Source organism: Trifolium pratense, linkage group LG2 (genome assembly GCF_020283565.1).
Source record: "Trifolium pratense cultivar HEN17-A07 linkage group LG2, ARS_RC_1.1, whole genome shotgun sequence".
In the NCBI taxonomy this organism is placed as follows: Eukaryota; Viridiplantae; Streptophyta; class Magnoliopsida; order Fabales; family Fabaceae; genus Trifolium; species Trifolium pratense.
The window spans coordinates 13454622-13473041 of record NC_060060.1 but is presented as its reverse complement, the minus strand read 5'-3'; the positions used below and the strand labels follow the sequence as shown (position 1 = coordinate 13473041).

General features: G+C 32.6%; 3 protein-coding genes across 4 annotated transcripts; all 3 read left to right on the top strand.

The window, feature by feature from the left end:
* Positions 1-557: 557 nt before the first annotated feature.
* On the top strand, positions 558-2769 carry LOC123910859 (NEP1-interacting protein 1). Its single transcript, XM_045962144.1, has 5 exons — positions 558-987; positions 1417-1595; positions 1830-1913; positions 2024-2188; positions 2437-2769. Exons 1-5 carry the CDS (start codon positions 834-836, stop codon positions 2557-2559), a joined length of 705 nt encoding a protein of 234 aa, XP_045818100.1. The 5' UTR covers positions 558-833; the 3' UTR covers positions 2560-2769.
* Positions 2770-9009: 6240 nt separating this feature from the next.
* Positions 9010-13260, top strand: LOC123910834 (aspartyl protease family protein 1). 2 transcript variants are annotated; one of them, XM_045962106.1, is made up of 10 exons: positions 9010-9526; positions 10527-10662; positions 10869-11107; positions 11385-11615; positions 11844-11979; positions 12077-12156; positions 12305-12401; positions 12506-12566; positions 12708-12779; positions 12861-13260. In XM_045962106.1, exons 1-10 carry the CDS (start codon positions 9192-9194, stop codon positions 13055-13057), a joined length of 1584 nt encoding a protein of 527 aa, XP_045818062.1. In that variant the 5' UTR covers positions 9010-9191; the 3' UTR covers positions 13058-13260. The 2 variants fall into 2 exon arrangements, with proteins under 2 accessions (XP_045818062.1, XP_045818063.1); XM_045962107.1 differs by having other exon boundaries at positions 9038-9526; positions 12305-12389.
* A 3251-nt stretch (positions 13261-16511) lies between these two features.
* On the top strand, positions 16512-18227 carry LOC123910832 (peroxidase 64-like). Its single transcript, XM_045962103.1, has 4 exons — positions 16512-16917; positions 17027-17215; positions 17362-17524; positions 17637-18227. Exons 1-4 carry the CDS (start codon positions 16714-16716, stop codon positions 18029-18031), a joined length of 951 nt encoding a protein of 316 aa, XP_045818059.1. The 5' UTR covers positions 16512-16713; the 3' UTR covers positions 18032-18227.
* Positions 18228-18420: the final 193 nt, after the last annotated feature.

Here is an 18420-nt window from a genome sequence, read left to right as displayed (position 1 = left end):
TAATCTTTGCCGAGATTAAAAAAAAAAAACTTTTATTCAAAGACTTCTCATCAATACTAATTGGTCTTAGGATTCTAATAAGGTAGTCCAATATATATAAAATTTTTAAGTTTTTTTTTTTTTTTTAACAGACGAAATGATAAAACTATTATAAACTCAGACACACACATAAGTAGAAGAGCTGAGATTCGAACTCAATCATAACATTCGACTTAACAATTTCATCATTTTTGTTGTCAGTTGAACTAATATTTATGAATAAATTTAATTTTTTAATTAATATAAAACAAACTTACATTTAAATTATGTTTAAAGTCTTAAATTATCACACACCTACAATTTCAAGACTTAAAAAAATGATGGTTTACTAAATAAGGTTAAACCTATTAACAATTTATTTGCAGTTTTTGATTAAAAAATAATAATTAGAAGTGTAGATGAAAAAATAAAAATAGCAAAAATATAAAGAGAGATAGAAAATTGGTGTGGTTAAAGACACACAAGCTTTAAATGCGAGTTGGTTGATCGTAGTTTCTTTCAATCTTCTTCTTCTCTTTCTCTCTTACCGATTAAGCATTCTCCAACACCAAAAAGTCTCTTATAAATATCTCTCATCTTATTTTATCATATCATTATTCTTCATTTCTTCTTCTTCTTCTTCTTCTTTTAATTATTTATTTATATTTATATTATTATTTTATTATATAATAACTTCTTCTTAAACCCAAATCTTGTGTTTTGTTGTGACATCAAATCAAACCGAACATAGTATACTTTACCAATTGTTGTTTGTTGTCTGTACCGATTTTTGAGAGAAAGAAAAAACAACCTAGATGGATTTTGTACCAAATCCATGTCCTTCTCGTTCATCTTTGTTCGGTTCCTTTGGAAATCTCGTTGACAAAGTTAAACAATTTGGTACCCTTGCAATTTCTGCTATCATTGGGAACATTTTCTCTGCGATCTTGACCTTTTGTTTTGCATTAGGTTTGATTCTTCTTTTCAATTCTTGTTCTAATTCTTTGATTTGTTTCTATTTTGAGGTTGAATTTTTAATGTCAATGTGTGGTTTTGTATTGTAATTTTGGGTTTTAATATTTTAGATGAAAAAATTACACTTGGGGATAAATTCTAGTTTTTTATGTGAAATTTGGAAGAAAAAATGAAACTTGGGAAGTGGGTGTGTGAAATTTAGAAGAAAAAATGAAACTTGGGAAATGGGTGTATGATATTTTTGTTGATTGGATTTGATTGTTTCGTTGTTTTGGAACTTTTGGTTATGTTGTTTTATTTTGTTATTTTAATATTCATAATGTTCCAAAATTGTAGTTTATGGCTTGGATTTGTAACATTGAGATGTTGCATTTTGAATATTTTAAGGTGAATAAGGTTTTAATGGATTGTTTTGTTCTGCAGTGGGGACGTTATTGGGAGCTATGACAGGAGCTTTGATAGGTCAAGAAACTGAGAGTGGTTTCATTCGAGGTGCTGCTGTTGGTGCTATATCAGGAGCTGTTTTTTCCATTGAAGTTTTTGAATCTTCTCTTGTTCTTTGGCATTCTGATGAATCTGGGATTGGTTGTCTTTTATATTTGGTGAGTATGTGTTGTTAGAATGAGATCTTTTCTTGTGCTTGAAGCTTTTCATGTAGCTATATTATTCGCATAGTTTTAGTGTATGTTTGGTATCACGATGAGTATCTCACCATGATTCTGACATACCCCCCTTGATACCAAACAAAGACTTAGTCTCTTTTGAGTTTTGTTCATCATTCAATTTCACAATGGCATGTTTTGTAGCTTGGATTTTGATCCTTTTGAGTTATGCAGATTGATGTTATTGCTAGCTTGTTGAGTGGAAGACTTGTGCGTGAGAGGATTGGTCCTGCCATGTTGAGTGCTGTTCAAAGTCAGGTACTTTTTTTGTGTTCAAAAGGACTTATCAACGAGATAGAATTTCGGCTGCAATGTTCAATACTTCAATGTTTCATAGTTTTTCTGATACCTTTGATCTTTTTTATCAGATGGGTGCTGTTGAAACAAGCTTTGATGAGGTTCAAAACATCTTTGACATTGGTGGTTCCAAAGGGTTATCTGTAGATTCAGTTGCGAAAATCCCAAAAATCAAAATCACCACGGACAATATGGATGCATCAGGGGAGAAAGTTTCTTGTTCAGTTTGTCTCCAGGTTGGTTATTTTTTGCCCTTATTCTTGTTAATATCAGTGCTTATCTATTTGACATGAACTATGTGTTACTCTTTACTTTTTAGATTCACTGAATAACTAATGTATCCGGTCTATAATGTATCTGAGTAACTAATGTATCCGGTCTATAATATAGGTCAAATACATTAATTACTTATATTAAGGACTAAAGGTAGTATTATACAATTTGATTTGGATATTGACATTTTTTATTATTGGTATGTTTGCAGGACTTTCAACTTGGAGAGACAGTTAGAAGTTTACCTCATTGTCATCACATGTTTCACCTTCCTTGCATAGATATGTGGCTCTTAAGGCATGGTTCTTGCCCATTATGCAGAAGGGATCTGTGATTTTGTATATGAATAGCACAAACAGTAAAAGAGGTTTTTTTTTTTTTTTTGTTTATAAGCTTATTTAATTCTAGGTCTTACTTTTGATTACAACTACTGAGAGCTAATGCAGCTATGTGATATCATTGTACTAAATTAGTGTAAAGAAAATTTTGAGATAAACTATTTTCAGCTTCTTGTATATGGATATGAATATGACTCATTTTAGTAGATGACCCTTTTCTAGCTTGTACTCATTCTCTTTTGTTTTATACTTCTATTTTATCTTTAGTCTTCTAAACAAAACATTGGATAGTAATTCTAGCCGTGTGATTTTGTTCTTTGCCAAATTTAAGGACTCTCTGTCATGGTGCAAGTGAGTGGTTTCCTAACACTTTGCCCCATTCTGAATATCAACATGTATTTAAGTGTAAATTTTTGACACCGTAATTTTGTTGAAGCTTAAAGTAACTTTTTTCAAAAATGTAGTGACTCCTTGCAGACAAAGTTGGGCCTTGACCCTATTATATTAAGAGAGCTACTTTTGCCACCCTTCTGGTTACTCGCACGCCCTATTTTTACACATCAGCAGATGTGTTAAAATAGGACGTTTTGGAAAGAAAAAAAAAGCTGTCTGCTACTTAAGTCGCGGACAGTGTTTGAGTAACCAGTAGGGCGGTAAAAGTAACTTCCTTATATTAAACTTCGGAACACTGTTTTCTGAAGAAGAAAAAAATTAAGTGTAAATTTAATTTGCATTTCACTGAATTTTTTTCCGGAATGTTTTTCAAAGTTTTCTACATGTTTTGCGTGAGAAGATAAATTTGGGGGAGAAACCATCGAATTAAATACTGCCTTATTTTTTACCAAAAAAGAGGACAGAATATAGCTTATAGATCAGCATAATGTTCAAGCCCAACAAAGGGGTGAGTAAACCCAGAACCGATGCAAGTCCAAAATGATGAGATACCACGCCGGGCACTCATGAGGTATGAGTCGGGAACTATCCATGACCTCGACAGTCACGGGGAAGGGTCATATCCAAGGTTGTGGGACAAGCGGGAAAAGAGAAAACCGTCAAAGACTCCCTCTCCCCGCTTATACATAAATATAACCGCATGACAAGAAAAAGAGACACATCTCTCTCACATTAACTACTAAAAAACCATAAACTCTATCCCCTAACCTTGATGACACCAAGATATCCCTTAGATATGTTAGCAAGAACAACTTCTATCCTATGTCACATAGATTAAGTTATACTAGAATATTAAACTTAAATTGAAGATCAATAAAATTATCACACAAATAAGTACACCTAAGTTTTGTACCATTGAAAAATATGTAGGCATATTAATGAAATCGGTATCACGAAGGCAATATTACAGCCAAACATGTGGCATTGCTTCGAGTTACACAACATGAGAGTAAAGACTGACCAAGTGACCAATGTATAGTCTATATACTGATTTGACTACACTGTATGTTTTGCTTGCTTATATCAATGCACCAACAACAAAGTTCTACTTTACTTTTAAGATGATTTATCATTTGTCAAACCTTAAACAATTGGTTGAAGCATTTAATGTTACGGGTGATCAATAAAGTAGGAGTTGTTATTTACTCCCTCAGGTCTTATACAATTTGAGAGATAGAGTAAGAATACAAAGCGAGCGAGTATGAGAGAGATAGTTGTCCCAAAAGTTTTATACTCAAATAACCTAGTAGATAGCGGCTAGAATTTCATCTTTTAAAATGAATAAGTGGAAGTACTAGAAATTAGTTGTCCCAAAAGTTATCCTAAATTAGTCCTACAAAAATCATTTTTCTTAGTTTAAATCCCACCCACTCATTTTGTTTAATTATATTTAGTTTCAATTATTAAAAATATTATGAATGGTGAGGATATACACTAGATTCTCTTTAAATAAAATTCTACGGGGAAAAAACTTTCCCGTTATACGACTCTTTGCAATTGGATTCTCTCCCAATTTGCAATTCCACTGATCAGATCCATAGCAACTCTATAAGTCAAAATTGGATTAGGTTGCTCGTACTACATATTTTGTTCTTAATTATAAAAATGCATTTGCAAGCATTTGGAATGAAGTTCCTGTTGGAAAATATAAGAAGACAACAAATTAAAAACCTTGTCTTACTGCCAGTTAGAGTTTGCTTGCCTGTATCCTTTTTCTTACGGTAACATCAAAATTCTATGTTTGAGATAAGTATTGGAATCCCCATTCAAACTAAGGATTCTTGTGGTTCCGGAGGATCGATTCAGCTACAGGAGAACCGGGAACGAAGAGCTCCCCCCCCCCCCCCCTCCCCTTTTTCCGCCCGACTCTTTGCTCTTAAGAATGTGGGTTTTAAGTTAAAAATGAGTAATTGCACTTCTCCGACCCTTAACTGTTCAACCTGTTAAGAATGTGTTATGCTTTTTTTTTTTTTAACAGTATTCTAAGAATGTGTTGCACTTCCCCGAGCCAAGTTGGAGCATGCACGAAGGAGTCAAATCAATCTTTTATTCTTTTCTTTGGCACAGCCGGGCCATCCTGGACTTGAACCAGAGACCTCGCCCGTGAAGTAAATCATCGCACCTACGGTCCATCCAATTGGGAGAGAATCAATAGATTCCTTTTCGGGAGCGATTCCCGAACGCAGCATACAATTATCCATTGTACTGTGCATATTTATAGATTTTTCTTTGATCCCATTAACAATGTCATGCGTTTCGCATTTTGATCCCATTAACAATGTCATGCGTTTCGTAATTTTGTTGAAGCTCAAAATGTAACTTTTGTCGAAGATGATCCGTTTCACATTTTGAATTTTGAAATTGAATGTGCTGGTCGCAAAGGTCATTTCCCCGAACCTACCCATGATCATATGATCCATGTCTACTGTGCTATTTTTTTGTAGCCAAATGTCATTGTTCATTGATCAGCATTATTGATTTCGACCTGAAAATTCTCATTTGCATACATATTGCTAAATAATCTGGTAACTTTACAAGGGGAAGACCAGCCATTAATCCAATATAATCGTTTAATTTACAACATCATCGCGTCTTGGTAGAACTTTCGGAAACTGTTCATTAGCAGTTGTTGTAACTCTGCCAGATACAACGCCATGGCGTCTTGGTATAACTTTCGGAACATGTTTATTAGCAGGCTTTGTAGCTCTTCCAGAAACAAGGTCTTCATGTCTTGCAAGAACTTTCTGAAGCTGTTCGTGAAATTCAATTGCTCGAGAAAGAAGAAATGGTATCTTATTACCTACGTATTTTTCTATTCACCATGCCATATATATGTACCTATTTTCCAAAATATATCACTATAGTTTTTTTAATATATCCAGACTTAGAAATTTGACATGACACTTAACAACTATTTTGTCATAAAAAATAATAATATTAAAAAACTTCAAGCTAGGAAAAGGTTAAAGTTCAACTGGGAGCAGTTGGCTTCTTCACCGCTAAAAATACTGATTTCACCAGCAAAACGTTCTTTGTTCACCAACTTTATTAATCAACTATAAAAAAACAAAAATTAAGTCAATGTGCAAAAAAAAAAAACCAATATGATCTAACTAATATATTTAGACTTTCCAACTATTCGATTTAATATGTTGTGAATTCGATTAAAATCACACCAATAGTCTTGATGTATGGAGCAAATAAATTAAAGTAAACAAATATAGCGAGAAAGCAATTAATCAAACCAAAAGATAAAACGACAAAAGAGAAAAGACACAATAAATTGTTTATTCAGTTCGATCAAAAAACAACATACTGGAGAGAGCAGTTTTTCGTTCCACTCTAAAAAAGAATATTTGTTTACAAAGAAATTCTCCAAATAAATTACAAGAATTACCCTTGATCATAATTCTACCATTTGCCCGAATTTCTTCCCTGGCCAAAAAATCCAATATGAAAGTGTTTCCCAAGGTGATGAATCAATACCTCAACCCTAGAGATTGTCCAAGAGTGTTCTTGTTGGGTCATCATGAGGGGGCAGCCGGGGATCATCCACATTGGGCTTAAGAACAACTCTACAAGTGAGTTGGACACCACACTCTTACCCAAAACCTTAAGGTATTAGGTTTATGGGTCATCTCACTTATAAAGTGTTCAACCTCCACTTTTCTAAGCAATGTGGGACTTAACCACTCACACTTGCCACAACAATCTCCCCCTCAAGTGTGAGTCCATCCACTCTTGGATATGCTCCCCCTCAAGCGGAAACTTTCTTCATCCTACACTTGTACCGCCGTAAGCCACACTGCTCCACGAGACTCGCCGCCTGACCACCTTTGTCAGGAAGACTTTTGATACAAGGAGCCAGTTCAACCCTTCGTCGAACCATCGACTCTGATACCACTATTGGGTCATCACGAGGGGGCAGCCGGGGGATCATCCACATTGGGCTTAAGAACAACTCTACAAGTGAGTTGGACACCACACTCTTCTTACCCAAAACCTTAAGGTGTTTGGTTTATGGGTTTAAGAGTGTGGTGTCCAACTCACTTGTAGAATTATTCTTAAGCCCAACAGTTCTCTTATAAACTATAGTCTTTTGTTGGCTTTAGGATATCTTAAAATCCCCTTACAAAACTCAGAAAATGCACAACTATATAAATAGGTGTGCGTGCCTGCGCCTAGGGCAGCTTCCGGTAGCCAGGCTCCAACCTTACTTAACAATTGCGCCTCGTGCTAGTGCTAGTGCAGTAGCCTCTGCGCCTAGCACAATCTGTTTTCTGAATTTTGATTTCAAGATTTCAAGGCAATATACAACGTAAGATTTTATAAAATATAAATTAAAACAAGTTGATTTTTTTTCAAGGGAAATTTTTTCATATGCAAGACTCAAAAATCATACTACTGAATTTTTAAATAAAATGTAAAGTCTTTGCATTTACTTGCATGAATATTATTTTAAAGTTGCTCAAAAGAAAGTCTCCAACCAGGGACCTACCTACACCGGTCGCGTGTGTAAAAGAAAGACTTTGACTTGTTCTTCAGAGTAGTACTTGTGAATCTTAAACCAAAACATCAACTATCTTATCACTCTTACAACAATTTATGACTAATTCAAAATAAATCAAGTCTTTTGAGGCATAAAAAAGAACTTGTGATAATAATTTTAATATATTATGACTTTTTTACTTTTTATTTTAGTGTCATGATAACGTCTGCCTTAAGGGTACATGTTAAGATACCTTAATATAAAAATTCTATATTTAATGGTGTAAAAATTTAATGCTGAAGAGATAAAATGCACAACTAATTTCAATAAATACTTTCTAAATTTGTTTCCTTAACATGTGTTTTTGATACATACGTTAATATTCTCCTTTATTTTATACTATATATTTTGGGAAACCTCTACAATAGAGTAACAAATTGAAGTATTTTGATCATTTTCATTTTAAATTAATAAATTAACGATTATTATTTTTATTGATCAAAGAGTTATTTATCAAATTTTTTATTCTAAAATAGATCATTTCATAAAACAAAAATGTGATTTTCATTTTTTATAAATATTATATTCATTTAAAAAGTGACACTTAAAAAAGAATAAAAAAAATACTATTTAATTTTGAATTATTTCTTTGCTACCCACTCTCCTGTATCATAGTTCCTCCAATGATAATAAAAAATAAATAACAATCATCATTTTATGAAACTGTTTCAGAAACGTTTATATATCCAAGATGCTCTTACAAAAATAAAAACATGCATCTGTAAATAATTTTTTTTTTTATTAAGTGAACTAAAAGATAAAATTGTATAACTCTAATTAAATTTATCATATCTTAATATATATATATATATATATATATATATATATATATATATATATATATATATATATATATATATATATATGTCAATAGTTAAAAAGATCAAATACTTGGGATGGACAGAGCTGCAAGATTTTTCTAAACTACTCACGGATAATTTGAGGTATTTATCGAACAAGTAATAGAATAAGACATATACATACAAAATAAAAGTTGCATATAAGTTTATGTCAAAAAAAAAAAGAAAGTTGCATATAAGTTACGTAATTGTTAACACGACATGCAAATCTACATATATCATTTGTTTTAATCGATTGTTAAATAAATACTTTTAAATTATGAATGGATAGAGTAAACTCACGGAATGCGAATCTACTACTTTTTTTTTATCAAATACTTTTTTTTAACTATTATCGCAAACAAACATTGTGTCGATTAATGATATCGCAACCTTTTAATCCAATTAATTGTTCTGTTTATCAAAAAATATCTTCGTTGAAACCAACTTCGTAACACGCCGAAAGCGCGTGCAACGCGCCGTAGAACCCTTACAACCTAACGCACCGACGCAATATAACGCGCCGAAGGCGCGTTCCGTGCGTACGTACCGGTTTGTACCTAGTATACCAATAAATGTGAATTGAGGAACGTATGATATAAATTGTCAATATTTGAATGTTTCATATGATACATACACACACGGAAGTTTCTTACCACACGCTTCTTGACTCTACCACTGACATTTATTTGACACGCGCGTCATTTGTTAAGTTAACTCAAAAATATATAAGAATTTCACATCACAATTACTATAGCTTCAATTGAACTCATCATATTTATTCATTATGGCTTCATTTTTCATCTCCTACCAAACACATAATTCTTTGTATCTATCAATATTACTAACGTTAATACTATGTTTAATTTCACAATCACAGAGATGTTATGGTTATAGTTCATTTGGATTTGATATTCACCATCGGTTTTCTGATCCGGTGAAGGGTATTTTGGGTATTGACAAAGTACCTGACAAAGGAACTCGTGAATATTATGTTGCTATGGCCGACAGAGACCGCGTGTTTCGCGGGCGGCATCTTGCTGATGACGGTGGTGATGTTGATCAGAAGCTTCTTACGTTTTCTCCTGATAATTCCACTTATCAGATTGGCTTGTTTGGATAGTAAGTCATTTTTCTACCATTTGTTAATTTTCTCTGTGTTTTTTTTTTAATGAGAAATTTTATTTATTTTTCTGTGTTTTTTTATGAGAAATTTTATGTTGTTTAAATTTTATTTATTTTTTCTGGTTCATATATTATATGATTGTTCTATGATGTAGCAACCACATAAGGTTGTGTTTTGGCACATGAAAAAAGGTTCACATGGGAAACTACTTTTTAGAAAAGAAAAAAAGCAGAGAGAGAGAGAGAGTGTTTTGAATTTTTTATGTGATCTAGAGACAAAGATTATTAGTCTTTAAAATTGATTATTGAGATTGATAATTTTTCATTACACTAGTTTTTTTTTCTTCTTTTTTTCATTTTAGATGATATAAGTTTTTAGATTAAGTCTTTACCAAAAAAAAAAAAAAAAGTTTTTAGATTAAGTTAACCAATTCGGAAGAAATCGAATTTTTTTATGTAATTTTTTAAAAATATTGTAAATTTTGAGATATTAAATTGTTTCATGCCTAAATTTTGGGAGACTAAATTGATGATTTATTCTATTATTTTGAAAATGTACTAAATTTTAAAATATGTTATTTAATAGGTTTTGTTTGGATTAACTTATTTGAGTTTGTCTAGTGTATAACTAGTGTTTTGTGAGATTGTTTGGGAGAAGTTATATAAACAACTTATGACAACTTATAACATTGTTCATAAGCTATTTTTAGTTGATTTTCATAAACTTTTCAAGATAGTTTATGAAAATAACTTATAGCTTATACAAAAACATTTTACTTTTTTATATTTTGTTATCTAAATTGCTTATATGTAAACACTTATCATGATAAATGCTTATGCTATAAGCTGCAAATAAGTTGTTTATCCGAACATGGCTTTTTTCACTTTTTGTGTTAATTTTTTTTTTTTACAAAATTAATATAGAAGTAAAAATAGTTTGTTATGCATTCTTATTGTGGATGATAATAATGTGTATGTTTTAATGTTTGGATTTCAGTTTGCATTTTGCCAATGTTTCTGTTGGGACACCAGCTTCATCATATCTTGTTGCATTGGACACTGGGAGTGACTTATTCTGGCTCCCTTGCAATTGTACCAAATGTGTCCGTGGTATACAGCTATCAACAGGAAAGGTATATATCTAAAAATTCACCTCTACTAATTTGTATACACTGACGGTGTAAAACTATATTGGAACTAACCTATAAATGTGACACTGTCGTTTGATTTGATTGGATGTGTGTATAAAAATATTTTACACTGTCACTGTATAGAAATTCATCTCTTATATTATCTATATTATTTGCATTTAATGACACTTGCTTTTTTATCTTAACAGAAAATTGAGTTTAATATCTATGATAACAAAGGATCATCAACTAGCAAGAATGTTCCTTGCAATAGCAGCTTATGTGAGCATCAGAAACAATGTTCTTCATCTACTGGTACTTGTCCATATCAAGTTGAATATCTATCAGAAGATACTTCAACTACTGGTTTTTTGGTAGAGGATGAGTTGCACCTAATTACAGATCATGTTAATCAAACTAAACAGGCCAACCCAAGAATTACTTTTGGGTAAATTCTCAACATTTTGCTCAAATATACTTTTGAGTTTACACACATACATATGTTTTTATCAAGGCCTTACTTTTTCTGTAAGTTTAAAGGACATGTACTGTCAGTGTAAATTAATTTTATACTGACAACCAATAAGAATGGTTCAACCTTCCATGTCATATAAAAAAGTGGGCTTAAGTGGTGGAAAACATGGTTGTGATTGATTAGCGCATATTCTTTTTTCTCTTTCTGTAACCTGAACATTTGTATTTGTCATTGAATGAATATGTTGCAGTTGTGGACAAGTTCAAACAGGAGCTTTTCTGAATGGGGCAGCTCCAAATGGTTTGTTTGGACTAGGAATGAGTGATGTATCAGTTCCAAGTATCTTAGCCAAACAAGGCCTAACTTCAAATTCTTTTTCAATGTGTTTTGGTGATGATGGTTTGGGAAGAATCACATTTGGGGATAATACTACTAGCAGCTTGGACCAAGGAAAAACACCATTCAACATTAGACCATCACAGTAAGTGGTTACTATACATTTACATATATCTTAGATTTCGTTTGTGCTTTTACCAGTTTGCAATAATATTGAGAAGCACCGTGTATTTTAGAAGTACCGTGCTATAATATTAGATTAACCTGCTATACGAAGTTAACTTCAAGGGTTCGTCTTTGAACTCTTTTTTAAAAGGTCCGTATTAGAAGTGCCTTGTATTTGAAGTTTTAACACGAGCTTTCTTTTTTGTAGGTCAACTTACAACATCACTGTGACACAAATTATTGTGGGGGGAACAAATGCTGATCTTGAGTTCAATGCAATATTTGACACTGGTACCTCATATACATACCTAAACAACCCGGCGTATAAGCAAATTACTCAAAGTGTAAGTAATCTTAACTAATAGTATTTTTTTAAGAAGGTAATTAGAGTTTCATTTCATGTCACTTGAGTTATTTTTAATTTTTCCATTGTTTTTGCAGTTTGATTCGAAGATTAAACTACCAAGACATTCATTTTCTAATTCTGATGATCTTCCATTTGAGTACTGCTATGACTTAAGGTGATTATAATTTATAGCTTGAGAGAATTCTCTTCTTTTTCATTTCAAATTAATCGCCAAACACTTATTGTTATTTAAACTTTTCTCATTCTATCAACCGTAAAATGTATTAGTTGCAAATTAGTTAAGATTTCAACTTTGTTTCCAGATCAAACCAGTCGGTTCAAGTTCCTAATATTAACCTGACGATGAAAGGCGGAGACAATTATTTTGTCATGGATCCAATAGTAATGGTTAGTGGTCGGGTGAGAGCATAAAATTTAACATTTGTTATTCATGTAATTGATGATATCTAATGTTTTTTTATCCCTCTTAACCTCGTATATGCTTCTTGTGGTATTAATTCCAGGATGTTAACAATGTTCTTTGTTTGGCTGTCTTGAAAAGCAACAATGTGAATATCATTGGACGTGAGTATTTTAATCGAATTGAAGCTTTTAATAACTAATTGGTTTTCATTAAAGAGCATCATAATTGATTTTTCCTCATCAAACGTAAGTTGACGAAAATATAATGTCCGCAACATTGATCATTATATTTTTTTTTTGCAGAAAACTTCATGACTGGTTACCGAGTAGTCTTTGATCGCGAGAATATGACGCTCGGTTGGAAGGAATCTAACTGTGAGTACAATGCCACCTTATAATTTCATTTACTTCTCCATCAGCTTTTGTTAATGAGATATGATATGTTTGTATTATCAGGTTATGAGGATGAACTCTCGAATTTACCAGTTAACCGAACACATGCTCCTGCTGTTTCTCCTGCTATTGCTGTTAATCCTGAACCAACATCTAATCAGTCTAATGATCCTGAAAAACTACCATCTAGTCACTCATTTAAGATAAAACCTGCTTTTGCATTTATAGTGGCCCTTCTTCTGCTTTTAGCCCTTTTATGAGCATAGATTTAGCTGTTTAGTGTTTTATTATTTAGTTTAGTACTATTTTTTTTAAGAACACGAGAGCATTATATTACTACACATTTTTTTGGAGTCTTGATAGCATTGATTTGATAGGGTTTGTGAATAATGTAAAAGCATACAGACATAGTTGTATACCAAATACTAATATACATTTAAATTCTTACATTGTACTAGCTCTATTGTAGTTGGTTGACCTCATTTTTTATGTTTAGAACTTCAATGCAAATCCTTGCAGGTTGGTTATATAAATCTACTATGTTCAAAATTCAAATTCAAATGCAAATAATATAAGTGGTTCAAGAGAACTTAATCAAATGTAATCGGGTTCGTGTCTCGTAGGAAGCTCAGTTGGTGGTGAGCTACGAGCTATGAAGCACGGATACAGACACGGACACCGGACACGACACGGACACTGACACGTCGACACCGATAAAAATTTGGAAAAATGACATAATTTAGTGTAATCATAACTGTCGGTGTCCGACACGAACACGCCTAATCTGAGGAGTGTCGGTGCTTCCTAGGCTACGAGACTATAACGGAGTTTTAAGAAGAGATTTATGATTCGATCCTTCGGGTTCCTACAATTGGATCAACAATCTATTTTTTTAAATAACAAACCGAATACAATAACTCAAATTTAATTTGGATATTTTACATGAGATCCTAAGTTCAAACTTCATAGCTTCATTCTACACACATGAAAACTCAAATTTAATTGACACAAACATTCACCCAACTCAAAATAACTCAGACCTATGAACTCTCAAATATAAGAGTTTTAGAACATGCAAGAATATTAAACAAGAAGTAAACTGTGTTACTTAAATCTCAAAATACATATAAACCAAAAAAAAAATATCTCAAAATACATAAATGGAATGTGTTTATTTCTATCTCTCGCATTTTTATCTTGTTATAGTACATCTCAAAATTACACAAAAATTAAGACATTATATTTGGCATCAAAATCTAGATGCTCAATAATCATTTCTCTAATCTTAATGGATCATAGTCAAAAACACAATCAACTCATTATCAATTCAAAACTAAAAAAGGGTCCAATGGACCTAAAAAGTACATCATTACAGCTAGCCACACTAACTTGATAGCAACTTTTTCATCTCAAACGATGAACAACATTTGCATTATGCTCTACCTTTTTGTAAAATCACCAAACTGTTTGGACATAGAAATAAAGCAGGTCTCTCAATAATTAGATTCCTTTTAACTAGAAAACACATCAACAGCTTCTTCAAAAAAAAAAAGAAAACACATCAACAGAAAAACAACTGCAATAATTATAGCTTTGATAGATAGAACATGCCAACATGGCTAGCATCATAGGAAGACTTAGAATGCAAGCTTTGGTAGCAAAAAAAAACATAATTACGATGGCTCGGTCTTAACCACCTCCTACATAGTATTGAGGAGAGGCATTAGTAACTACTAACTAGCAATGAGTATTTGTAACCCAAACAAAAGGAAACAGTTATATGTATGATGTATTGCTTGATTTGGATAAATGGTTAAGGAAGAGCTTTTCCCACCTCCCGAAATTATTTCAAACGTAGATATGTACTTTCGGACAAAATACAGTTAGTTTCGGTTAGGCTTTTTAGCAATAAAGGGTGAGCAAAGTTGTTTTCAAATAGTTATAAGCCTTCTTTTTTGGGTAGAAATAGTTATCACAAGGGATCTCATTCAGCTGGAAAAAGTGTTATTTTCGTGTTGTGTTTTGGAGTTTAGGAAGGGAGGGGGAGGGCTTTGAGAGGAAAAAAAATGATAGTCATGCACCTTGAGGGGAGGGCTAATATTTTTTTATAATACAAAATCTCTCTAATATGAAAAAACTCAAAATGTATTAGAAAATCATTTTAGAGGGCTTCATCAATTCTCAAATCCTTTTAATGTTTTTATGATATTTTTAAAATAAAAATATATAGTAATCACTCGAAGGTAGAATGTTTTCTCTTATTTTCTCTTCCCCGTCTCGAAGTCTTCCCCACCCCGCCATGCATTGTGGTAGGAGAGATCGACAAAAGAAGAGTTGTGTTGATATATTGAAAGTTGGGTTGGTTGGATCTATCTAATGGGAGTTTCAATTTGAGTTAGTTTTGATAAAGAAGAGGGAAGAAGAGGATATGAGGAGAGAGATCGAATGAGAATGGATTTAAGACTCTTTTTGTTTTGGAATAAAATCTTCTCTATTTTAAAATTTGATCATTTACTGTCATTTCTGTTAGGTCATCCCTGCTGTTTTTCATCAAATGCCTCATAGTAAAAGTAACAATTTTAAAGAGAGGGAAAAAGCATGAATGAAAGGTTGAGATGATGGCAACAAACAGGAGAGGATGAGCTGGAGACTATCCAAATCCCTCTATTTTCTAAAAGAAATCGAGTTTCTATTACTAGTTACTAATATTTTGAATGTATAAAAATCTAATTATACTCAATACATACAAATCACTACTTTTATAAACATAGGCCTTTGTTAGTACCAATTAGAATGGTGGATATATCATTTTTGCTAGATTTCTATTTTTATTTTTTTTGTTAGTATTAATCGAGGGGAAGGGGACCTAATAATTTAAAGTTCAGCCGTGAATTAAACAAAGACCGACAAAAAATTATTTCTACTAAGAATTGAATCTAGGTTCTCCTAACCGATTAATCCTAAAAAAAAATAAAATTCCTTCACGCAGTTAAAAGAAATATATAGAATACCATGTAAAAAGTAAAATAACTTTTAGAAAACTTATTGAGACAGCCTTAAAATAAAATAGGACGTGGCCACTAACCTAAATGTGGCCTTAAAATAAAGCAGTTCACTCCTCACACTAGGGAAATGCCATTGCCAAAAAAATATGTAATAATCAATGAATCATAATAATGTACTCATAGGACTTGAGTTTCTACTAATTGTAGTAATCATGAAGATCATGCAATTATAGCTTAACACTACATTTAGTTTGAACTTGTAACTAATTTATTCTAATTAAGAGTAACATGCATCTTTTTTGCAACTCATTTGGCTTGCTAGTGTATGGGTTGTGTGGACGGAAAGAAATTACAGGTTGTTCAGGGGCTCAGTTAATACTATTCATCAGTTATTGGACAAGATCAAGCTTTTTTCCTATAGGTGGTTGAAGACGACGAGTGTTACTTTAGTCTTAAACTACCATAGTTGGTGGTCTAGTCTCCTTTTATGTTTGGGCCTTGTGTGATTGTTTGTATTTCTTTTTGTGACTATTTGTAAACTCTTGTAGTTGTTCTCGGGACATCTTGTGCTGAGGAGGTTTTTTGTTAATATATCTCATTTTGACTTGTTAAAAAAAAAATTAAGAGTAACATGCCCTACACCATGAAATTCCACCCGACCTATAAACATTGTACACGAGAACAATTGAAACTTCCTTTGGTTTACGTACCATAAAGTTCATTGTCTTTTTGTAATGAGAATGCTTAAACATTACTCTTTCATTGACAATACTAGTTAACGAACTGGTCTTCAAGGGTCACATTATCTCATCTAATAATTAATCTCTTTAATCCCTTTAAAAACCCATTCAACTCATCTTTGATTTCCTCAGGTAATAACAGCTTAAAAAAATCAAGTACTCTTAATTAGCATGGCTGCCATGGTTACATTCTTGAATTTGATTGTCATGTTTTCAGTGGTTTCTACAGGAAAATCACTGAGCGTAAACTACTATGAAAAAACATGCCATGATCTAGAGTTTATTGTTTTGAAGACAGTGAAGGATGCTACTGCTAAGGACAAAACTGTTCCGGCAGCGCTTTTGCGAATGCACTTCCATGATTGCTTCATTCGAGTATTGCTATAATGAACTCCTTTCTTGACATTTTTTTCTTGTTTCCTTTTTCCTCACACCATCTATATATATTTATTCATTATGTCATTTTCTTCCTATACTTTTTAAGGGATGTGATGCATCTGTGCTGCTAAATTCAAAAGGAAACAACAAAGCAGAAAAGGACGGACCGCCAAACATTTCATTGCATGCATTCTATGTCATTGATAAAGCAAAGAAAGCATTAGAAGCTAAATGCCCTGGTGTAGTTTCTTGCGCTGATATCCTTGCTCTCGCAGCAAGAGACGCGGTTTATCTGGTAATAAAGCAAAGTCAAGAACCAAAGTTCTTGACATTGAGATTCCATTATGTTTTTTTTATTTTATTTTTAGCATTGATATATGCAGATATGGTAACTTGTATTTGTATGTTCTAACTGATGGTATATCCAAATATATTCTACAGTCAGGAGGACCTAAATGGGATGTTCCTAAGGGAAGAAAGGATGGAAGAACATCCAAGGCCATTGAAACAAGACAATTGCCAGCACCAACATTCAACATATCACAACTGCAGCAAAGTTTCTCTCAAAGAGCATTGTCAGCGAAAGACTTGGTAGCTCTGTCAGGTAAGCAATTCTTAAAATTGAAAGCAGCCAAAACTTCATTATTTTTCATGATTTCCAATTTATATCATACTGTAATGGAGTTCAAAGTAACTTGTTTTGACCCAAAATGTAGGAGGGCATACCTTAGGTTTCTCTCACTGCTCGTCTTTCCGGAACAGAATCCAAAACTTTAATGCTACACATGATGTTGACCCTTCATTAAATCCGTCGTTTGCAACAAAACTAAAATCAATTTGTCCAAAGAAAAATCAGGCAAAAAATGCAGGCGCCACGATGGACCCTTCTTCAACAGCTTTTGATAATACATATTACAAGTTGATCCTCCAACAAAATGCCTTGTTTTCTTCTGATCAGGCTTTGCTTGACAGCCCAAAAACCAAGTATTTTGTTTCTAAGTTTTCCGCTTCACAAAAAGCTTTCTATGACGCTTTTGCAAAATCCATGATCAAAATGAGTAGCATCAATGGTGGGCAAGAAGTTAGGAAGGACTGCAGAAAGATTAATTAGAAAGCATTAATTTAATTCAAGTTAATTGTGGTAATTCAGACAAGTTATTATTGTATGAAAAGTGGTGGATCACATTTTGAAGATGGCAAGAATATTGTGTTTTTTTCATTTATAAAGAAATGTGTATTCTTATTTCAGTGTAATAAAAGCTCAATCTTATCTTGGCAAATCAATTGAGAAATATAGTTATAAGTAATCTTAACTCTTAAATAATTAGTCAAGAAAGGTTTCATTCAGCCACATGAGCTCTGCTTCTCCAAGTGATGATTTTCATGGAAAAAAGTAAGAGCTCGGTCTTGTCAGGAACATGACCAGCATATGTTTACAACCATAGGCTACAGCTTGAAATAGTAGATAAGAATGCAAAACTTAAATTTGAAAACGATTCA